General features: G+C 37.5%; 2 protein-coding genes across 5 annotated transcripts; one reads left to right on the top strand and one right to left on the bottom strand.

The window, feature by feature from the left end:
• Positions 1 to 1,809: 1,809 nt before the first annotated feature.
• On the top strand, positions 1,810 to 10,686 carry LOC147857488 (protein LIKE EARLY STARVATION, chloroplastic). The gene is made up of 4 exons (XM_087327469.1): positions 1,810 to 2,272; positions 4,985 to 5,637; positions 5,901 to 6,097; positions 9,755 to 10,686. Exons 1-4 carry the CDS (start codon positions 1,825 to 1,827, stop codon positions 10,137 to 10,139), a joined length of 1,683 nt encoding a protein of 560 aa, XP_087183595.1. The 5' UTR covers positions 1,810 to 1,824; the 3' UTR covers positions 10,140 to 10,686.
• A 2,270-nt stretch (positions 10,687 to 12,956) lies between these two features.
• Positions 12,957 to 24,025, bottom strand: LOC147857487 (uncharacterized). 4 transcript variants are annotated; one of them, XR_015530491.1, is made up of 12 exons: positions 23,608 to 24,024; positions 20,117 to 20,185; positions 18,388 to 18,483; positions 18,173 to 18,303; positions 17,879 to 18,074; positions 17,622 to 17,797; positions 17,408 to 17,537; positions 15,553 to 15,713; positions 15,383 to 15,462; positions 15,173 to 15,284; positions 13,352 to 13,484; positions 12,957 to 13,245 (listed from the first exon to the last, which is right to left on the bottom strand). XR_015530491.1 is itself a non-coding variant. In XM_087327472.1 (11 exons), exons 1-11 carry the CDS (start codon positions 23,986 to 23,988, stop codon positions 13,439 to 13,441), a joined length of 1,578 nt encoding a protein of 525 aa, XP_087183598.1. In that variant the 5' UTR covers positions 23,989 to 24,024; the 3' UTR covers positions 12,957 to 13,438. The 4 variants fall into 4 exon arrangements, 2 of the variants coding, with proteins under 2 accessions (XP_087183598.1, XP_087183597.1); XR_015530492.1 differs by having other exon boundaries at positions 12,957 to 13,213; XM_087327472.1 differs by having other exon boundaries at positions 12,957 to 13,484.
• Positions 24,026 to 24,332: the final 307 nt, after the last annotated feature.

Genomic DNA, 24,332 nt, shown 5'->3' with positions numbered 1-24,332 from the left:
TCTGTTCAATGCTCAAAAAGGGTCACAATTCAATCTTATAGACAATCCTACAAGAATACTAATATATGAGTTCAATACATGCTAAACTTGTCCTATTATCATGAGATATTGTAGTTGAGGAATGTTAAGAGAGAATGGAGTATAATAGAATCTATTCTTATTTTCCATTTAGCAATTAAACATGTCATCATATATGTGATCCCTTGTGAAGGGGGTTTGCTATTTTGTAGTTAAAAATTGTGTGAAGGTAATTAATGTACTTATATGCTCATCCTTCTTGGTGGGATTTGAGTATCATGCTTCTCTAGTACGGCATCATACTTATTGCATCCGATGAGCATGTGAGTATGATATTCACCATCCACAAGGTTTTCTATGCATACCTTGTATATATTCAAAATTGGGTAGTATTATATTGATACTGGTACTCTAGAGGGATGTATGTATGGAAATTTATTTTTACACCCTAATAGGGAATCTTTCATGTGGAAGTGAAATGTTATAAGTGCCAATGTTTTTTGTACTCTTTAGTAGTTGTTTGCTATATCTATTTAACCTTGGAAATTCCAAGTGGTGTCCAATGCTTCCTACAAGTTTGAAAATGTGAATGTGTTATTGTGTCATTTCTTCTTGTGTTGATTGATGATCCATAGGTAGTAGTATTCCATGGTAGAAAGTCAAAGAACCAAGAAAATGCCCAAATTATGAAAGCTAACTTTACATGGAACATGAGTGAGTTGCATACTATTGTGCATAGAGTGAATGAGTGAGTTTGAAAATGTGAATGTGTCATTGTGTCATTTCTTCTTGTTTTGGCTCATGATCCATAGGTAGAGTATTCCATGGTATAAAGTCAAAGAATCAAGAAAAAGCCCAAATTACGAGAGTTAACTTAACTTGGAACATGAGTGAGTTGCATATTAAAGTGACAATCAACATAGCCCAAATGGTAAGAGCTAATTTTACTTAAACAAAAGTGTTAAGGGCAAGATGCAGATTAGAAGGATCATAGGGTAAAAGATCTACAATTGCAAAAGACAAGAATTCATCACGTTGTAACTTGTAAAGACGAGAATTCAATACCACTATTACTTAAATGTAAATGAAGTGTAAAGTGACTAACCAAATGTTGAAACCCTAATAAAGAAAGTAATCGAAGAAGAAGAAAAAACCAAAGAGAAAGAATTAAAAAGAAGAAGGATTTGAACCATAAACAATACCCTATTCATTTTTATTTTATTATATTGCTATATTATTCTTTATTACTTTACTTTTTTGAGAGTCGGGCTACTACCCACAATTGGTCGGGCTCCTAGTGACAGAGGCTGTCAGATAGCGGGGCTCCTTTTGATAGAATCGGGCTCCTGGTGATAGAAGCTGTCAGATCGCGGGGCTCCTTATGACAGAGTCGGGCTCTTGGTGGCAGAGGTTGTCAGAGAGTCGGGCTCCTTGTGTCAGAGTCGGGCTCCTGGTGACAGACGTTGTCAGCTTTTTATCCAGATTGGACGGTGGAGATCGCACGCGCCATCAGCTGAGCGACCTGCACCGTCCGCGCCCGCGATTCCCTCACTTGCCCTCTTTAATTTTTGGTAGTAGACTGTAGTTAGTCATGAGCCGTCGATACTGTATACATATGGTATTATGTCTGTATACATGCATATACATACATATATGTCATGTCACCCACATCACTACCTCTCAAAGCTCTGTTTCTGTCTCTGTCTGTGTCTCTGCAGAGACTGCGATCGTCGTCATCATCTTCTTCATCGAGGCGTCATGGCGCTAATTGCCGGAACGCTGCTTCCGACCTGCCGACGATCGTTAATGATCCAACAGGCACATTCTTCTCCCTCCACCTCCTCCTCTAATCACAGCGATCATCATGATGGATCCTCGTATCTCAGCATGTGGAAGCGCGCCAAAGAACGACAAGAGCAGGAGCAGTTGCGGTTTCACAGAGGTGAGGAGAAAAACCATCAGCAGACATCATTGGAGCACGAGCAGGTTCTGAATAGTCGCGAGGAGAAGGCTGCAGACTGGGAGAAGAGAGCGCATAGGTTTGAGAACATCCTTAGGGTTCCGTCTGAAGAGAGGGATAAGGTACAGCGAATGCAGGTGATTGATCGTGCCACCGCTGCTCTTGCGGCTGTCAATGCCCTCCGTTTGAAACAAGAATCCACTTTCAGGAACTCTGCAGCCACGTTGCCTCCATCCTATGCGCAATCCATCTCCCATTATAATGTTATGAAGGGGAAAGAACCAGCAGTCCAAGGTATGGACTATTTCAATCTTAGGTGCTCATTTTCAGTCTTAAGGAACACAGTAACCCATTAAATTTATTGAAGGTCTCTTTCAAGAGGATTTCTTTTAGGTCTAACCATTAATCCTAGAACCTCATGCACTAATTATTTTGGGTCTCTATAATCACCTGAAAACATTAAATTTTGACCTCTCTTTTAAAACAATGAGGATATGAGGTTCTCAAGGAGCTAGCTATTTCAGTCTACATAGAAGGGGACCAAAGCACATTTTGTTCAAGAGTTTCTTTGGTTATTTCCTCTCAAAAATAGCATAGAAGTAGTCTAGATAGGTCCTCTTACATGTAAAAACATGTTGACGTGTTCCATCTAATTTTTTGCGAATAGAAAAATCCTTGATGTTGGTCCAATTGGACATCCCAAACTCTTATGTATTGGAAAGTAAAGCTAATTGAAGAAGTGGATGCCACTGCCAAAGTGATCAGGCAATAGTGAACATCTGTTCCCTGAATATGTTGAATTTTATTTCTGTATGTTGCAATTAGTAGGCACCAGCATTTCATCTATGCATTACACAAAATCATCCAAAAAAAGCTTTTAAGAGGGCATACTACTCGATGTTACGAGAAAATGCAAATGGAAGATCCTTATAAGTAAAGAGATGGAGGGTTAACTTGAGAAGACCATATAGATATGTTAGAATGAGCAGGCATGGACATTTGATCTACATATATATCACATAAACTCATTCAATGCACCCTCAGTAAAACTCATATGAGACCATACTACTTGATGTTAGGAGAAGTTGCAAATGGGAGATCCTTATAAGTGAAGAGAAGGAGGGTTAACTTGAGAAATGCATAGAGATTTGTTGCAATTAGCCGCCATGAACATTTGGTCTATATGTGACACAAACTCAATCCAATGCACCACACCCTCAATAAAGCTCGTAAGAGGCCATGGTCCTTGATGTTAGGAGAAGTTGCTAATGTGAGATACTTTTAAGTAAAGGAAAGGAGAGTTAACTTGAGAAGTGCATAGAGGCATGTTGCAATTAGCAGTCACAAAAATTTGATCTATATCACAAACACATGCAACACAATCGTAATAAAGCTCTTAAGAGGCCATGTTACTTGATGTTAAGTGAAGTTGCAAATGCGATATCCTTAAAAGTAAAGAGAGGAGGTTTAACTTGAAGAATGCACAGAGAAAGGGGAGCTTCTTGTGGACCTTTCTTTGGGCTTTGAGGTAGCATCGTAGCTACCACTATATTGACATCCTCAGGAGGCTATATGCCAAATGGTGCCACATCACACATTGTAAGAACATAAGAATATATATTCCTGCTGGCTGCCTAGCATCGTTTAATAATGACTTGTCAAGTTACGTCTTTGGGCATTGAGGTAACATCATAGCTACCACTTATTGACATCCTCAGGAGGCCATATACCACATGGTGCCACATCACACATTGTAAGAATAAAAGAATGTTTAGTCTTGCTAGCTGTCTAGCATCGTCTGATAATGACTTGTCAAATTATTTCTGTGGGCGTTGAGGTAACATCATAGCTACCATTATATTGACATCCTCAGGAGGCTATATGTCAAATGGTGCCACATCACATATTGTAAGAACATAAAAATGGATATGCTTGCTTGATGCCTAACATCACTTAATAATAACTTAGTCAAATTACTGTCATAATCAGAATCTTAAGCGAGTAACCTCTAGGAATTATTGTGCATTTCACGTTTGGTCCATAAAATCATTTCCTTTCTTCTTTGCAGCATTTGGATGGTTCCATTATGCCTTAAGCTCTAAATGCTGAACCTATATATGTTGTATTTTCTTTATGAAACTGTTCAAGTTGATGACTGGTTTTCTTTCTATGAGTTTTTCTAGTATTGGTGGTGTAGGAACATTTTGTTGTGATTCCTAATCGGATGCATTACATGGTGCATATTTTGTACGCAAGCCATATTCTCACTATTTATTCAAAACGAGGGAGTGCAAGTGAAGAACTGATAAAAAATAGCAGAGGATTATTCCATGAACGTATGAAGAGGTTTATGATTGATCGAATTGTTCTAGCTATTAACCTTAATGTTCCTATCCAAAGCAGAAATTCCTGAAGGGGGTTTGTGGGAAGTTATCCAGTGGGGGTTTAGTGTTCTTATATCTCTAAAGCCGTTTATTTTATTTGCTTCCAGTTTTTTTTCCATGCATGGTGGCATTGCTGTTGCTCCTTGGCATAGGGTGCAGAGAACATTTTGATATAAACATATCTAATCCTCTTTGATTGGTTTTCACAACATGTTTTCTTGCAGTTAATTGTATCTGTATGTCTAATTGATCTTGCATGTCTATCACGGTACATGTATTCTTCTACAAAATACAAGCTGCAAGACCAATGAAGAGGCTTAAATTTTCTTTTCCTCTATCTTTGGCTAGATGAAATGTATGTAACATAAGATGCACATTACCTATGGATGCTTAGAGTAAAACATTTCAACTGTATGTTATTGGGAATAACATTTACATGAAATGTGACATCCATCAAAGCAGAGTTACTGTTATGTTCTATCACAGAGCTTGTTGGTCCATTGATGATTCTTTTTTATACATCACAGTGAGCAGATTGCTACTGTCATGTTCTATCACAGAGCTTGTTGGGCCATTGATTATTTTTCTTTTGTTTCATGATTTGTAATATTTGTTTTCTTAGAGGAACAGCTTAAGGATACTTCCACCACAAATCTTTCCTTGGGAGCTCATGCAACCCCTGGCCCAGATTTTTGGACGTGGTCACCTCCTGATAAGAAAACAGATGAAACAAGTAAAATCCCAAAAAGTCTGGAGCCCAGTATTTTGCCTCATAGATCCTCTTTTGTCATTGAAAAAGAGAAATTATCACCTTCTTTGGATATCCCTTTTGAAAACATGGAAACTGGGTTGTTGGCATTCCAAAGTAGAGCAAAACCTTCTCTTCCACCACTCCAATCTCTTGTAGAAGTTCAAGAGAATGCTATTAAAACATCTGAAGATGTTGAAACTTTGGTCTCCAGTATGCCCATTCCAGACAGGGCAAATCAAATTACTTCAGTTATGCAGCAAGATAATGCAAGTGCAAGTATGAACAGTGGTGTCAATGGAGATGGATCCTATTGGTGGAAAGAGACAGGTAAAGAATTACGGAATGATGGAGTTACATGCTCATGGACCGTGATCAGGGGTATCAATCTTGATGGAACTGAATGGGAAGAGAAGTTCTGGGAGGCATTTGATAAATTTGATTACAAGGAGCTTGGAGCTGAGAAGTCAGGTCGTGATACAGCTGGAAACGTATGGCGGGAGTTTTGGAAAGAAGCAATGTGGCAGGTATGTTCTCATGTCTATCATGCTACTTAGTTAGTATGCTACCATCAGGTGAAATAGTCCATTTGGTGCCAGCAAGTTTCAACGCTGTTATTAATTGAACAACCTCTTCATTTTTCCTTTTTTTTGCATGCTTCTTGTTGTTTGGCCTATTGAAGAGATTTAAGCTGCTATAACTGCCATTATAATTAAGTCTGCTTCTTGTGAGGTTCAGTCTATGTATGATTGTGGAGTACGAAAACTTCATGATTGATTATTTTGTACAGGATTTATCATCTGGACTTCTTCATATTGAGAAAAATGCTGACAAGTGGGGGAGAAACGGATATGGTACTGAATGGCATGAAAAGTGGTGGGAGCATTATGATGCATCTGGGCGTGCAGCAAAATCAACTGAGAAATGGTGTAAAATAGATAAGGCAACCCCATTAGAACCTGGACATGCCCATGTTTGGCATGAGAGGTAAGATAAAAACAATTGTGAACAATTGTACCTGCATATGCCAAATCATATCCTGATGTTTATTTAATGTTACATCCATCTAAACCTTGCTTATTGTGTTGTTCTATATCTGGGTTTGGACACCATTCATTTGGTGGGTTAACCCTTCTCAGGGTATTCATATAGATTACCATTAGGTGTCCCCAATCTTGTTGTTAGCATAGGCTGACCATACAAATCTACGGCATGATCGAAGATGGGATGTTTCTCATGTGTTCATGACCAATGAGAGGTATCCTATGATCAAACTTAGCATAGGCTGACCTTACAAATCTAAGGCATGATTGACGAGGGGATGTTTCTCATGTGTCCATTCTTTTTTATTTTCTTCCCATGGGCTTTGTACTCAAGTGTAGTACTTTCTATATTTTCCTAAACCCTATGTATTTGATTTTTCTTCTATTGCTCCAATCTTGGAGTTGTAAGTGATACCCAAGAATTGAATGGATATAATATCTTATGTCTGAAATCATGATGACCCAATACAAATGATTGGTATTTCTATACCTAACTGAATGTGTCATGGTAGTGTGACATGAATGGCAGATTTGTTGAAATTGATTTTTCTTCTATTCTTATAGTGTAGGGGACTTGTGGTAATTATTTGACTTTCTTGATTAGGAATTAAGATCTCTACGTTTTAGATTTTTGAGTGCAAAACCTGTTTATCTCTTGGTCTCACCATGCATACATCGTTTATTCAACATCAGGTTTTCTGATGCTTCGTACAAATTCAAGCATTCTATCACTGAATATTTCAAACCTAGAACTTCAGATGAGATGGGTAAAGTACTTATTAGAGTATGGGATCTGGATGAATACTGCAACCCCGTGAAAAGAAAACTTTTTGTTTGCAACATCTTTTGGTCCTTATTTTCGTTGATGGATGAAAAATGTGATGTTTTTGAAGGTTTTTAAGTGTGGCCAGAGTACCAATTGAAAGAATGAATGATAATTTGAAAGGGAAACAAACTATACTTCTCTATATGGTAGTCCCTAATGGGATGAAATCTTGAAAGAAAACCAACTTTCCAAATTTGGTAAATATATGAAAACAGTAAGCTTAGTTTTTTTAACCTATGTAAACTAATATATTCACGACTAAGTGAAGATATTGGTAAAACCCATGAACACAAGGGCTACAATTTAATCTGAATACAATATAGAAAGACAAATTTTGAATAGTTAACGATGCACTGCAGCATTTGTTACATACCAGGCTTAATCATGTTTTTCTTAATCACTTTGTGTCTTATGCTTGGTTTCTCATTGCCAATTGCCTAGTGATTTACTTTTAATGGCAGACTTCACTTTCAGAACTACCCATGGATCCATTGGCTCCTAGCCACCTATAGTAGGGCATGATTCCATTCACGGTTGATGTAATTGAGTTGTGCCAGAATGACAGGTTTACTGCGTGTGGATTTGCTTGCATGCCCACATGGTGTGGCGCGTGAGTCTTTTACTATGCCATGTTTGGTGGACACATGATCTCTTTCGGGGAGCAGTACTTTATTTGCAGCACAAGCCAGACATTCATTGCTCCTGGAAGAACCAGTGCTCCCATCGATTACACTTGAAACCTTGAGGTGATTCATACTTAGAAGAGACCATCAGATGCACAAGCTGGTTCTTCCAAGGCTGGCTTTCAAGTCTTGGAGATGTTGTCACCTACTCTTTGGTGTCGACTTTGGTATGCTAGATGGAGAAATACACCACACGACCAGCGTGTGTTTGGCGTGGTATATTTGACTGATATAACTGAATATTCTGGCTGTTGACATTGTAGTACTATGCTTTCTATTTCCTGCAGAATTAAGCTGCAAGGCAATTCTGAAGTATTTTTGTACAGATAATGTACATAGCCTTGTTTTCTTAAAATAAAATAAACTAAAAACATATAGAACTTGCTGCTGCGCAACTCAAAGGTATAGGTGAAAAAAACTCAAAAAGATATCATATCGTATATCCAGAAAGAGTCAATTAGTTTCAAACAGAGCTGGTAAGAGTGGTCATAGTTATTTGGGATCAGGAAGTTGGAGTCGTGATGAATGTTATAACTGACTAGTGGACATGGTTTTCACTGTGCCATATGGTGGAGTGGACCAAAGCTTGGGATGGAATGACAAGCATATATGTGTTGGGGCCATATTCCGACATAGTCATCAGAGAATTTGGATTGATTCCATTGAGCCATATCATCATGAAGTAGTCATCCAGCCATGTAAGTTACTAAAATGGTAGAACAAAAATAAAACGTAAAAGCTGAAAGGAAACTATGCTGGTCTCCTAAGTTCACTGTTTTGATCTTCCATGAGTTATGGTTCTCCAATCGAGTTGATGAAAAAGCATGTCTAGTGATTTCAGTGATGGCTCTGTGCTCATTAGAATTTCCTGAAACATACTACATGTAGGAATTTTTGAATCGTTTTGTTGCAAGGTATTTCAAACTGGCATGCTCCTGTTTCGGGTGTATTGAGCTGGTGTAGAAATTTCATTTATATATTCTTCACTTCATTCCAGCAGTTTGCTAAAGTTCTGCTCCCCAAACCTCAGTTCCAGACAGCAAAGGTTGAACCACACAGTGTCCTTGGTGTCGCAGTTGGTGGTTCATCCCGCACTATACCCATGCTTGGTACAGTGTCCATCTTTGTTGGGCGTTACTTTTGGTGACTTGGGAATGCTCATGACTCACACATCGAATCATCTTGCATGCCTCATTTGCTATTATATCAATTGCACTCTCCACATGTTAAATTCTTTGTTGTTTTACGTATTTTATAGCGGCTTTGATTCATCCTATTTTATTTGCTTTGATTTCTTTGTTTACTTCTTCGTTGACACTTTAGCCCAACCTCTCTTTAGTGCAGCTTTGATATTGTTGAGGTTCTTGACTTCCACTTTTTGGCTAGGGTGCGTTCCACCTGTTCCTCCTCTTTAACTACTTATGCCCACCCTTTTTTCTAACTAATTATCATGTATTTGAGATTGGGTTAACTTTGCCTTCTTCATAGATGGCAATCTCTGCTTTCATTTCTTTGTTTTCACAATTCAAAGTTATATGTTATCTTCTTCAAGAACAGATATTTGACATTGTAAGGCATTAAGACTGCATCTGAGCTCTTCTTGTTCAAGTGTATTAAATCACATAGTGTTCCCTTAAGGATTATTTAGTGGCCATCTATCTTCGAGGCTTGTCATGGGTTTGTGGGTCCTTGAGAGGGAGACGGATAGGGCAACTTGTGCTTTTGAGAAAGAGAGAAGTGGAACCCAAGAATACAACAAAGCCTAAAAAGACAGAAAAGTTATCGGTTGGTGGAACTGCCTCGTAGCGGGGTGATTTGATAGATTGGTTCCTAGTGTGCAGTTCTGTCCACGTGCATTTGTGTTATATTTTCTCAGGGATCTTGTGATTTGTAACTTAGTGCTGTATGGTAACACGATGAATTTACCATGAAAAGGGCAGTGGTGTACCGGGTCAGAAGGTGCTATATATGTCTGTTGCATATATGTCATCTAAATGAAGGATGAAAACTGTTATATAGAAGTAAAGTACACATTGAATGCATGTCTAGTTTTGATCTATTCGTTTCCGTTAACACTTGAGGTTCTTTGCAGATGGGGCGAGGAATTCGATGGGCAGGGTGGAGCTATGAAATACACTGACAAATGGGCTGAGCGATCGGAATCTGATGGAGGCCAATCTAAATGGGGAGACAAATGGGATGAAAAGTTTGATATGTTTAGCCATGGTGTAAAACAAGGTGAGACATGGTGGGAAGGGGCCAATGGTGAAAGATGGAACCGCACATGGGGTGAGGAACATACTGGGACCGGTTGGGTGCACAAGTATGGGAAAAGTAGCAGTGGTGAACATTGGGATACGCATGAACAGCAGGAAACATGGTATGAAAGATATCCTCACTATGGGTTTTATAATTGTTTAGAAAATTCTGGAGAACTACAAAGAGTAGGAAAAAGCAGTAGTGTAAAGATTAGGTGAAGGTCAATGCTATTATGGCCAGCTATGCAATGTAGGTGAAAGCTTCTGGCTCAATGGTTGCTATCATTATACATATACGACTGTAATTATGTGATTTAAAGATAAGACTTCAGAAATTAGACTTCCAAAGGATGTCAGTCGGAATATTCTTCTGGGCTTCATACAACTGCAAGGCCGTTAAAGACATCAAAAAGATATTCAGCAGTGCTACATGAAATTTTTTGTACATGCCAATTGTTAATGAATTTAGTCTTGAACCATTATCATTATACTGATGTTATGCTTTGTAGTCTTGAACCATTACGGAGTCTGGGCAGATACATAGGAAATAGACCGGAAATAGTCAATCTCCTTTGCCGGAGACCCTACCCTGCTCATTCAATAGACTTCCAAAGGATGTCAGACGGTATATTTTACTGGGCTTTGTACAAGTGCAAGGCCGTTAAAAGACATCTAAAAGACTTCAGGAGAACTTAATGTATATGCTACATGAAATTTTTTGTACATGCCAATTGTTAATGAATTTAGTCTTGAACCATTATCATTTACTGATGTGTGCTGTGCAACACTTTCATCGCGGTAGTTTGACAACTTTATTTTAGATTAAAGACAATGCATTATTACTGTCCCTAGAAATATATTAAATTTTATTGCATATTTTTGGAAGAGCCACATATAGTACTATCAGAGTTGAGATTAAGTTTAGTTAGATAGTAACTGTTGGTAGCTTTTTTAGTATGCGAATGTTTCTTCTCTCAAAGGGAAAAGGAAAGTTTTAGCAAGTAGCAAGATGACAAGAACATGTTATTGGTCAGAATGGTTGATTTGGTCATCCTTTAGGGTGTAGGACCTCAATTTGTAGCACAATAAATAAGACTCCTAAGAAAGGGAAGTATGCACCATTTTTTTGGCTTGCAAAATAGATCAACTCAAAGTTTCTTTCCATTGACTACAAATTGACGCATGATGAGCAGTTCCCATGTCTAGAGCGAGCAAACTTTGCAACTTATGGGAACGAGAGGTTGACAACAAACCATAGTACATGGGCCCATCTTACAAGCACATAATCAGGAAGCTTGTCACTATTTGTAGATTTTACAACCATTTCACAAATGATGGAAAAGGTTAGGCTTGAGCTTCAAAAGTCTAGGGAATCCACTTTGGTATTAGCACATGGGGTGTGGTAATCCCACATAAATTGAACATGTTAAGTCACCATTGAGTAGAGGAAGTTGTTGACAATCAAGACTAGAAGTTGATGACAAAGGAGATTGTAAGTATTGGGATACAAAGCAATAAACCGGCCACACCAACAATATTGATTATCGGTATAAATGTTCTCTTTAGGTCTTTATCATTCAAGCGTGGAGGCCCCTTCTAAAGTAGTTGTTAAAACGACTTACAAATTTTGGCAACCCCTTGTCAGGTTTTGATATGTTGCATCGAAGCAAAAGTAACTACTTTTTACTTATTCATAACATGTCACCATATAGGGGTGTAAGAAAACAAAAGCAAAGCTGAAAATCAAAAGTGAAAAAGAAAACTAAGAAAATATACAAAGAGGGAGTATGATATTTAAAATCAGAGAGATTGAGTGTGAAGATATGTAAGTAGAGAGAGAGAGAGAGAGAGTTAAGGAGGAAACTCAATACAACCTTGATCTCAACTGACATAAAAAAGCGCTACTTCCGCCGATTGTTAAAGAGCCATGACATTCTCTTTTCTATGAATCTCATGCTCTACACATGCACAATTGATACCTCCCACTCCACATCAAGCATGGTCTTTACATTTGGTGTCCCAATCTCGTGGAAAAGCAAACAAGTATCTATCCCACTTCCAAGCACAAAAGTTGAGTACATGGCAGCCACTTTAATGGCCAAAGAAAGATCATGGATCAAAACCATAATCGAAGAACTTGAGATTCTTAAGCTTATGGAAATAAACATATTTTGTCATAACCTATCGTGTATAAAGTTGGCAACAAATCCTAAGATCACAAATCAAAATAAGCAAATCTGCGCAAAACATCATTTTATTAGAGAATTGGTGGACTCAAAAGAAATGTTGCTTATTACACCTCAACAACAACGTGATCAGATTTTTTAACTAAATCAATGTCACATCAAAAGCATTGGAACTGTTGCAATAAAATTGGCCTCTATTTACAAAAGACAAAGAACTAAAATGTATTACATTGAGGGGGGGAAGGGGGGGGGGGGTGGTAGAATAATTATATAGAAATATTTTAATATTACCTATTTTAGTATATTAGTTAAAAAAAAATAGATGTATGGGTCCCTTTATATCACTTTACATGAAGAGGTGCAAGTTTTGTAACCTCCAATAACATATTACCAAATGTATAAGTGATTTTATGAGGGCCTAATGCCCTTTATATCATGCCAATATGCATAAAAAATAAAACTTGCACATACATTGGATCCCGTTACATACAAGATCAAACAACAAGTAATAAATCACTTGAAAGGAAATGGAGTACATAACCACAAATTTGTGCAACTTCATAACACCATTCAAAAGGGAGTTCACATGAAGTGCAATTTTTATGAAAGGTCAAATGCCCCTTATATCACACCAACGTGCAAAGTCCGTAATTCAACTTGCACATACATTGGATTTCCCTACTTCGAAGCACATAAATTGCATATTGACCAGTTCAAGAACAAATAAATTACTTTGAAGGAACTAGTTCATAAAAAAGAAATTAGCTCTTTAGCTCCATACACCATTCAAAATCTCCATTGGATTATATGCTTTCAACTTAGATTTCATGTTATTAGGCATGTGATGAGGGGTCTGAAAGCTCATAATATATATTATATGTGCTACAGAAAGTTTTAAGAAAAAAAATACAGGGAGCAGATACAAGTAATGTATTACTGCATAAACCAGAATTATATAATGTTTGCAAAAAATGATGAAGACAACCTGACAATTATTTTTATTCAAAATAAAATAATCGTAACATCAAATTTGGCTATTTATATTGCAGAATGAGATCTATAAATTGCTCTGATAAATTCTCTTCCAACAGTGATCTGTCAAATGTGCTGCAATGGATTCTCTCCATCGTTGACTTCAACTATATTACATCCCATTATCACATACAAATATTGGATGTGATTACATATCTAGGTTTACATAGATAAATTGATAATTTAAAATTTTGGGGTCAATGAAGAAATCACCTTTAAATTGATTTCTTGGGAAAGGAGTACACGTGTGATTTGATTCACTAAAAAGCAACTGAGGGAGGAACATAAAATTTTCATATCCTAAAGGTTGTCTCTCAGCCACCTTAGAGCCCCATTCGCAGTTGATCTTCAAGCCATTGTCCAAACACCCACGAAAAAGGAAAGCCAATAGTTCAGCCTTTTTTCCACATTTTTATGTTTTAAAATGACTTATCTCTTAGAATGCACTTTCTTCAAAACCCACGAGACAATATTCATAACTCGAGATGAGATTAGTAACCCCAGAAATATCATCAAGAGAGACAGAGTAAAGACGTGAGAGGCTGTTAAGCTTGCAATAGGACAATTGTGTTCTCGCAAACTGATACATCCGAACTGAGTTCTTGATCTGCGCCTGGTAAGCCCCACCAAGTCCATGCCAATAAAAATGAAGTATGACCAATGTACAATGTGGTCTACTCTAAAAGGATTTTTTTCTATGAAAATGCATGATTGCTTATTAAGATTATACAAGAAAAAAAACACAACCATATTGTATAGATGCAGCTAATTGTATCAGTGTGTATTGTATTATCCTGCTAAACAGACTTGAAGAAACCACTTGATCTGGAGTTTCTTATCGTAGAGGATGATAATCTGGGGGTTCTTCCTTTTGATTTATTCATTGATACTTCGGAACTATAGTCTGCAAACATAGATTGTTGCAGCCTTGTGCTATAGAAGAAAAAAGGAAAACATTCGGACATCATTCTAGTATTACTCCAAAATGTCCTTTCTGTATAAGCTTGCTAGTCAGCCAAACGGATTTGCTGAAACACTTCAAAATGGCCAAGAAGGAATAATTATCACAAGAATTACATAATAATCAAACTTGCCATCGAGAAATAATAGAAGGCTCTATTAGGCCTTACAGCGCATCAAAGCACTCGCTGAAGGGAAATATTTTGCGCAACCGACACAGTACATAAGGCATAATTTCATACCGGGAAAAAGAGTATGTACGATTCAATATGTGAATGAATTTACAGAAGCAGTTTACATATGAAATTTGATAAAAGTTATGGAGGCCAAAAGAAGACATTGTTCAGGCATGCATCATATAGGCCTATATGACTCCTGAAAACCATCGGTTCAGCAGAACTAAAGACAATGAACATTATGGCAGAATTTGAACCTCCTACTTGGTATCCTTCACATATATGAATATCATTGCAATCCCTAAGATTATTCTTGCCACTTATATCAGATGTGGACACATTGAAATTATATTTCATCTGCTATGGACTTGCCCTCAAAACAACCACCTTATATGACGCTTGTCATTAGTCACAATTATGGTGTCCTGCCCGCAAGTTCAAGGAGTTTTTCTGGCTCCTTGGCAACATGATTAGGGATGTGTGGGTCAACTTTTGGCTTTATGGAAAGTATGGAAATCAAAACCAATTGCATAATGGTCAACCTATTTCAAATGCAACCTGTACATGTATTGAGGAGTATATACATACCTTCTTCCTTGAAAGTTTCTAGCCTTATGACATATAGCGACCCATCTGTTACTTGTATTTGTACATTTTTGTGAGTTCACGTCATATCAAGGTTATCCACCAGTCACAATATGAACTAGAAAATAGAGAAGCATGCATGAGAGTTCTAAGGGCATCATGTCCAAACTAAAATCCTGAGAAAGTGCCGCCAATCATTAATGGGCCACACCTTGACAAGCTTTTAAAAAAGAAAGATTATTGCTAAGATTGTTTAGACTGAAAGTGCCAGAAATAAGCTATTTAAATTTGTGAATATAGATGGAATTCTTACCCAGCAAGCTTCTTGATAGACTCCCAAAGATTTTCCCCATTGTTTGTTCGCTCAACAGAATCATTGCCAATATCATCTCCGCCATCACTTGCCTGTTTTTCATTCTTTCCCCCTAATATGAAGAATCATATATAAACACAAAATACTTGCAGTTTGTACATCACAAAAATTGGAACAGTACTTTTAGTCTCTTCATGCATGGAAACTTACATTGCCTTGATCTGTTACTGCGGACACCTCTGGATTTATAGAGATTGGCAAGCTCCTCAACAAGCTCACGTTCAGTTTCACTGAAGGTACGATATTTTATCCATTTTAGCAACTCCAACTCTTTAACTAATACCATTCCACACTGTTCTAAAAGATAATTGTTTGATTACCTAAGCCGTGTTGGAATAGAAATCTTCACTGTAAAAAGATGATCTCCTCTGACTGTAGGCTTATTTAGCTTTGGCACTCCCCTCTTTGATAACACAAGAACATCTCCTGGTTGAGTCCCAGCTGGTATTGGGAGATCTGTATTGCCATCAACTGTTTTGACCTATGAAACAGAAGCCAGAAATTTGAACATGTCAAGAATTAGAAATATTATATCCGACCATAAGCCTAAGAAACTTCACATGGAGCAACATGGAGAAGAGAATGCAGATAAAGCAAATGCAGTAGTGGCAATTATATGTATGCCAGGCACTCCATGAAACATGTGTGCATAACACCACCAGCTTTTAAAGCACTCCTGGATCATGCCAATTGTGGAGCATTCTGCACACTCTCTTATGTCAAGTTCACACTGGAGTTGCAAAGGCAGTAAGAATCATCCTTCGCCATGAGCATCTGAAACAACCAGCACTTTACTCAATCCTTTGCTTCTATTTCTCCAGAAACTACCTCAATTACTGCTCCTCACTAATGTTCAGTTCCAGCTGTTGTCATTTCCATCTAGAATTAATTGCTGCTGTTCTCAGAGCAAATAAAACATCTACCTCATATATCAAAGGATGCTCGTACAAGCATTTTACCTTCCTGGCACAGTCTTTGCAGAAACATTTTTCATTTCTCATGTCAAGCAATCCCAATCAGTGATTGATTACCTGATCCTTCAATTGATAATGATATTAAGGAAGAGTTTCTGGAAACAGAAACATCTGTATATTCCGTGAGCATGGTCACAAAGCAATATATAGGACCCAACTTTCAGGAACAAACCACTTCGAAAATCTGTAGCTGCAGACTCAAATGCAACCTGCTTTTGTTTATAGATCAGAACTACCCTTTGCTGATGGATTCATCAGTAGGGTTCATGATCAAAAGCATTCGGCACTCTTCAGAAGAAGAATGGAAGTTTATGGAAACATGGGCCAGGCCGCAAGGTGAACCTGCTTTTGTACCAATGTAAGACACCAGAAAGGCAGATGATATCCACCACCCAACAATAGGTCGCCTTATAGCATGTCATTAGCATTCCGTAGATTAGCCCTAGCTTTTTTAGGACCTCCTAACTATATTTTGACGATTAGCTAGAGCGTTGTTCACATCATCCTGCCAATCTACCATAAATACAGCTCTTATGATCAGAAACTCAAGTATCTGGTTTAACCCCCCTATACTCTGCATCGCAAAATAAACAGGTTCTAAAACCTATCAGAAAATCTTGACCTTCAATCTATTATAGATTATCTTATCATATCATTATAAGTCATATATAATGCTTTATTTATTTATTAATAACAAATCTGTTTGGCATTTCTTCTCAGATATGCAAAAGTGGCATCTCATCCAGATAGTATGGAGATGTGCATTTGATGTCATCAATCCAAAATCACCAGATAATTAGTTCTCAGGATCTTGTGCTACAAATGAATTGTTAAAGGCAAAGGTATCAGTGCCTTTGCCTTTACCAAATGTGGCAGGTAGAACTGTGATAGCAGTATGTGGCAGTTTTTGAACATAGCTTTCAAATGGTGGTTGAGGTAGCCAATCCACTCTATTGAAGAGCATACATGAGATAGCATAATATGATAAAAAATGAAATACTCATACTCCAATGCAAATATGAAATTCAAAACAATTATATAGACATTTTTACTCTAATTGAATGGCTTATTATATTTATCATGATTTTGATACTGTCCTTTTTCTTTTTTAGCAATTTATGTATTGGCATGGAATATGTGATCCTACAAAGTTTTCCAATATATTCTAGAACCATCTAATAATTGAATAAAGAAGGTTTACCCGTACAACTGTACCCAGAATTGCATCAGTGAAGTTTATGGAGATATTGGAATATAAATTTATCCCATCTCGTTGAACATTCTGCATCTCTTTCACATTTAGGAACACATAAAGGTCTCCTGGAGGACCACTGAAAATTAATATATTTTAGCTCCCAGATGTTCTTATACCTAAAGATTAACTCAGGGAAAAAGAAAAAAATAATGAAACAGACCCTCTCACACCAGCATCGCCTTCACCACGTACACGCAATGTACTACCGTTATTCACACCAGGAGGGACCTTGACCTTGATTAGCTTTTTTACTTTTATACGCCCCTCCCCCCCACATTTCTTACAATAGCTTGTAATGACCTCACCCTCACCAGCGCATGTAGGACAAACTGATACCTACACAAAATTCCAAATAAAGCATCTCATATGCACTAAATAGAGAAGCAAATTTATCTTTGTATTCAATCATATAATCACCTGCGAAAACATCCCAAATGGTGTGTTGGTGGTCTGCATGACTTGGCCTTGTCCTCCACAAGTTGTACATGTCTTTCGGCTGTCACTTGACTTTGCACCCGTCCCATTACAGGCTATGCATGTCTCTAAATGCGATGCTTCAAAATCTTTCTCTGTCCCAAAGATAGCTTCCTCAAATTCTAATGACAAATCATACCTACATGTGAAGTTTCAATAACATAAACGCCCATAATAAGCCATCAATAAGGAAATCTAAATTTAATAACATTCTATATGCAATGGATCTCCTTTAACCTTATATCATTCCCTTGTACGGCTGCATCCCGCCTACTTGTTCTGAATGATGATGATCCCATGCCACCCATCTCATTGAACCCACCCATGCTTGTCCCAAATATTGACTCAAATAAGTCAAAGGGATTAGTCTGTAAACACCATCTGCAAACTTGTAACTTAAACAGCACAAGGAATGTTTCAGAAAGATAAGCAGGATTTAGGAATCAACTCACAGCATAGGCTCCTGCACCATTACTAGCACCTGCTCCACTGATCCCAGCCTCACCAAATCTGTCATACATTGATCTTTTTTCGTCATCTGAGAGAACCTAGAAATAAACAGAGTTAAAGAATTTCAGCTACAAAAGAGAAAGTACACAACTTAGAAGACCTGAAAAACTGTGAATTTAGATTATGAATATTAAGCTTTTAGTTCCTTCTATACACATCCTAAAAATGGTATCCAGTTGCCTAAATTTCACATGCCGTTCAGGTTAAGCTAACACACTTTTTAATGCAACATGAAGACATAGAGGAACTGTTTATCCCAAAGTGGCATAATTAAGTTATGCAGCATTAAAAAATTGAAGGTAATGTTTGAACCTTTATGAAAGTCTAAAGTAAAGAAATACTGCAAAGATATGCAGAATCCATTACTCCAAGAATGATTTTGTCCTTGGGGATAATAGATTGCAAAGGTTAAAAAGTTACTGTGATGGGGAATGTGTTTCATTGACATCAGATAGCGATGTGGCAAGTAAAGCATAGTTCCTACATGAAGTTCACCCCAAGGAAAATGAGAGTACAGTCAATCACTCCACCCTTACAACTATTACGAATTACAGAAAGATTGGCAAAAATGGTATATCATTTCCAACAAACAAATGCCTAGTGAAGAAATATGGTCAGATAACCTTTCAGGAGATGATTTTCAGAAAATAAGACAAAAGGGAGCTATTCCATCACTTACTCATCACTTGATCCACGCAGGTCTCCTATCCCATTTCAGACAAAGGTCTTCTCCATCATGAGTTACCAACAGCACTGATGCTCCATTACAATACAGCTAGTAGAATCAAAAGACTAAACTCGAGATAATTATTGGTCTCACTGGATTATAGAGCTCAGTTTGGTGCATCAATTCCAACTAGTTTACCATAGTGAGTGCCTAAACCCTAAACCCTAAACTAATTTACCATGAAATAACCTAGCCAATTTCTACCTATATGGATCAACCCAACAATCAGAGAAATCTTTATTCACAAAGTGAGTGCCATTTATGAATTATCTGCATCAAAGAAGATGGTCTCTCATCAAGTATCTTTCATGAAAATAAACAACATAACAAGAATATGCTGATATGTTAGGTTAGCAACCCTAGTTGGAGAGCATGATATTGTTTCTGTGGTCCACTGTGAAAGAGCTTTTTTTAGATGAAACAATTGAGGAATCCCTAGATTTAGAAAAGGCTAGTCCAAAAGATAAATTTGACAGATTTCATCCAAGGAAGAAACATGTTGTCTACCCTCTCATAGAGAAAACATGCAATATAGAGAAAATATGCAAGAATTACGTGTCAAAATGTATGTAAGTAATTAACAGTAACATCAAGACATTTTTGGAGAGCCTATTTGACTAGAATCATCAGATACAAGTTTTATTTTTTTGTCACTGCATTATTACCTTCGTTCAATACTTGCATGAGAATTATTCTGATGGAGGATTGCAATGATCCTATTCATGGTCTGATGTTTTCAGCATGCTGTCTATATCAACTGTAGTGGAATACATGAACGTTTGGGGCTAGAATTTTAATATGTAAATTACTATAATTTCCTTTCAGTTGATATTCATTTTTAATACAAATTTATTATTAACCAATATAGATACTTTTCAATATGTCAGCATACAATAAATCAAAATAGCTAAGATGTGATATGCATCAAAGAAATAGCTAAAGACCTCATAAGCACCACTGATTTCCTTGAATTTATCCTCTGCACCAGGATCCTTATTCACATCTGGATGATACTGTACAATATACAAAAGCCATATTTATTCGCCACCCAAGATGTTAGCATTAGCAAAAACAAAAGTTAAAAAACAATGTTTCCTCATGGTTCATAGCTGAATAAGAGATGATATGTTTAAACATCTCTATGGAGAAAAGGGGTATCTCAACTAAAACACGTGATCAATTGAATGGATGCCATCCAAGATCATTAACCACTAAACAATTACCAAGAATATTGTTTTGATGTTATTCCTAGCTCGTTATTTCACTAGAACTATGTCTAATACAAGGCATTAATTTACTCATGCAATACATCTAAACCAAATACCTAAATGCTCTCGGAGATGTGCCCCAAAATGTAACGTTGCAAATCTACATCAAGACAGACATTTATTTAATCACATCTACTTTTCTGGAACTTGCAGGTACCAAAGTTACATCCAATTTTTGAAAGGTTGCATTGATATGGTGTGAGAAATGATTGCAGTATGGCAAAGCGTCATTGCACAAGTATGAAAGATCAAGGGATAATGCATTAAGAAACAAGTGGAAAATGTTGTGTTACCCTCTTTACTAATATGCTGAATGGAAAATATTTTGGAAGCTCCCACGTATGGATTTTAATTGGCTTAAACTACTGGCTGTCTCTTTAGGATTTGGACTCTACCTTATTGTATTATCTTCTATTAATTATCAATAGAAGAATATTTGTGGCCTGTCAAATTCTTTGTCCAGGAGCAATCTGGCTTCGTAGCTGTGAAATTAAATCAAATTTCTCCAGTGATGAAATTAAGCTAACTAGGTGGTTCAATTGGGATTTTCCAACCCTTACGAAGTTCCTGGGCCCAGTTTTATGAAATCCCAGATTTCTCAGTAGATATACTGATACAACAATTGACTTGTCATATGTGTGCAGAGAAATAGACCCCAACATGGAAAACACGCTCACGTGATTGACATAAGTGCAACCTCCTTACATCCAACAATTAGAGATGTTGAACAGCAGAAACGGAGCTAGTGTTGTTGACTAGGTGTTGCTCAAAATTTTGAAGAGTTTAGATGGGTTTAGGTACTGCTCAAAATTAAACCCTAAACCCTTTCAAACACGATGCCTTAGATGTGATATGAAATTAGTGATAGATACCCAAATCTGATCACACCCTTATATGTGTGACAAATAAACTGACATGACCTGGAACCCAAACCAATGTATGCCAACGTAGTTATGGTGAAACATTAGAGGAATTGCATACTAGTTCTTTAAAAATGCATTGTGTAAATCTAGAGAATGCACAATAAGTATTAGCATAAAGAAAAACGTGGAAGGGCCACCTCATAATGCATGATTTGATGATGACATATGTGGAATATTATATAGCACAAAAGACCCATCGCCAAAAGGAGGTAGACCTATTGGCTTGGCAGCAGATCATGCATATCTACGCTTTGAGGTAAAGGATGGATGCACAAAGGATGTATATGCTAAGGAGAGTGGGCTGGCTAAGTATCTATTTACTCGCAAGACAATTGATGTGTATAGTTGTGGTGTATACAATGGCAGGCTCGATTTGGATCCTTTCGCACCCCTTGAAGAACTTACCCAAGGATTGTCAAAATCATTGCATAAAGCAGCCACAAATGCCTTTCCTCACACAATGGCCAATCCCCCCAAACTTGGTAGAGTAATACAAAATAGTTGGTATGATGAGGAATGTCGTAATACAAGGAGATGTTTGGTCTTATAGGCCATTTTGGCCTCTTAAAAGACGTTAATATATCTTTCTTTCTTTCTTTCTTAATCCATATGGAAGCTTTTGAGTTTACTGAGTTAATGAAAAGAAGGAAAAAAACACGTTTAATGGCAAGGTTGTTGATACAACTATGCTCAAAAAATGCTAAAATGGACTGGTCCAGTTGCTAAAAAATAGTTACCTGTATTATTAAACCAGGCCATTGCACAAGATATTCCTCGAGGTTGCCAGGATAATTGGATCAAGAAAATATTCAAAGGAGGGAATAGGTATTAGCTCACCAAGACCCATGACCAATGAGTTTCCCTGAATGTATATGGAAGCTTTAGAGTACTATTGAAGTGATGAAAATATTGCCATTTAGAGGTTTTACAACATGGAAAAAGCTTTAGAGTACAACCTTGAAATTTAAAATCTTGCCATTTTAGCACATATAACCTAGCAATCAACGTGGCAAGACCAAAGTCATGGTGGTAAGCATTGCCAAATCTAAATTTCACCAACCAGTAGTGTACTATGAAGAGAAGGTAATTTATTTGCTCCAGACTTTCAAATACCTCGAAGTTGAAAGACCTAGTGATCACACTTGGAAGGGTGACTAACTAGGAGAATGAAAAGTCAGGTACACCACAATAGTATGAACTTATGACCACTTGCCACTTGAGCAAAAGCCAAATATGGATATTAGAGCAATATTAGTTTATGCATGCATGATGCAAACTCTATATTATGAAGGTGCGTTTTGGGAAGGTCGTATTCCAGCAAGTTCATGGAATAAATAGATAAAATACAAAGAAGAAAAAAGAAATCATACACCCAATGATTTAGGATGTTAAAAGCACAACTCCATCGTCCGTAATATTTCTCAAAACTAGGCGAAGGTCCATAGAGCATTTTATAAATTCATATTAAAAGTAAGGGCAATCCCTTCAAAATTGCCTCCCAAAAGCTGCATGGGAAATTGAATGCTACCATTGAGAAAGCACAAAAGCAAAAAGAAAAATACCCAGTTCAGTCCAAGTCATCCAGAAATGGTTTGTAGGATGATGATGTGTTTTAGAATAGGGAAGTAGAACACAAGTCCATATTTTACTCAGCCACATTGGAAGCTCTCCATACAAAATGGAGAACCGCCTAACATATTTCTAGGTTTTAGTAATTACGCAATATTGGGAATTTTACCAACGGCAGAAGGCCGATGCTGAAGCTCACATCGAGACATTCGATCGAAGTGAGCAGGGTGTGCCACCACAGAGACGAGTGCACACACAATATAAAAATAGAAACTAAGATTTGGCTGAACATTGAGCAGAAACGGAGAATCTGTGATCTACATTGCCTAAACATACAAGAAACATAAGAACATGCCATGTTAAATTCCTCGCATATGAGAACATCAGTCATGATTTTTCAGGATTTCCTAAAAGGTTGTACTAGCTTCCAAGTGCTCCTAATCAGGACAGAATCAACACTGACAGCACCAGGAATGCTCTTTGCTCTGAACTTGACCAACGGCCCCAACTAATGGACGATCGAAACAATGAAATTAGGAAAACTAAAACAAGCTTTATTTTTCATTTTAGCTTTTAATTATTTATTTATTTTTCATTTTAGCTTTGTGCTGTCAAGCTTTATTTTTCATTTTAGCTTTTTATTTTATTTTATTTTCATTTTAGCTTTGTGCTAACCTGCCGAGCCAACTTCCGATAAGCTCCCTTGATATCTTGTTTGGATGCTGTTTTAGGTACGCCAAGAACCTTATAGAAATCAGAAGCCATGCTAATTATCACCATTGCTCGTGGAGGACGTTTCTTTCTGAGAGGGGGCTTCATCACAAATCTGACGCAGCAGCATCTATGGCCATGGCTAGAGACATCCCACGAGGTCCTGCTGCTCTTCTCATGGGAGAGAAGTCGAGCAACGGAATATGATGCAGCAATAGTGCTACGTTTGGGCTGATTACTAGAATTAGAAGAAGGTCGCAGCGAGTAACCAAAAGGGGAGGAGGTAGGGTTGCTGGATGTGCTGGAGGAGATGGAGAATAGGGTCTGAGAGATGGGAGCAGCCATGGCGATCTCTCTCACGCACTCTCTATCATCACTGAGTACATACAGACGGACAGACAGACATATCTCTCCATCCCATCGATAGATTGATTATACAGATTTTGGGTAAAGATGTGGTTGTGTGTGGAGCGACCATAGACCCCAATGTTAGGGCAGAGTCTCTAGCCCCTACCGGAAATAAATCAGATGTCTGCCTGTTTGTCTATCTAATTATATGTTTGTTTGTTTGTCTGATTATATGTTTGTCTGTCTGTCTGATTATATGTCTGTCTATCTGTCTGTTTGTCTGTCTGATTATATGTCTGTCTGTATGTATGGGCAAATGTAGGGCTTTCATATGATTTTGT

This window comes from Azolla caroliniana, unplaced genomic scaffold (assembly GCF_043228905.1).
Source record: "Azolla caroliniana isolate FFs.n. ecotype wild unplaced genomic scaffold, voAzoCaro1.0.p SCAF_11, whole genome shotgun sequence".
Classification (NCBI taxonomy): Eukaryota; Viridiplantae; Streptophyta; class Polypodiopsida; order Salviniales; family Salviniaceae; genus Azolla; species Azolla caroliniana.
Note: the sequence above shows the minus strand (reverse complement) of the source record. Positions and strands in the feature narration are given on the sequence as shown.

Bases quoted from the DNA above. Each gene is read 5' to 3' on its own strand.
- LOC147857488 (XM_087327469.1), top strand. From the start codon at position 1,825: ATGATCCAACAGGCACATTCTTCTCCCTCCACCTCCTCCTCTAATCAC. The intron at 5,638-5,900 runs GTATGTTCTCAT...TATTTTGTACAG, and splicing joins GGAAAGAAGCAATGTGGCAG to GATTTATCATCTGGACTTCT. The intron at 6,098-9,754 runs GTAAGATAAAAA...GGTTCTTTGCAG, and splicing joins GCCCATGTTTGGCATGAGAG to ATGGGGCGAGGAATTCGATG.
- LOC147857487 (XM_087327471.1), bottom strand. From the start codon at position 23,988: ATGGCTGCTCCCATCTCTCAGACCCTATTCTCCATCTCCTCCAGCACA. The intron at 18,075-18,172 runs GTTAAAGGAGAT...CTTCACATGTAG, and splicing joins GTACAAGGGAATGATATAAG to GTATGATTTGTCATTAGAAT. The intron at 17,798-17,878 runs GTGATTATATGA...AATTTTGTGTAG, and splicing joins CATTTGGGATGTTTTCGCAG to GTATCAGTTTGTCCTACATG.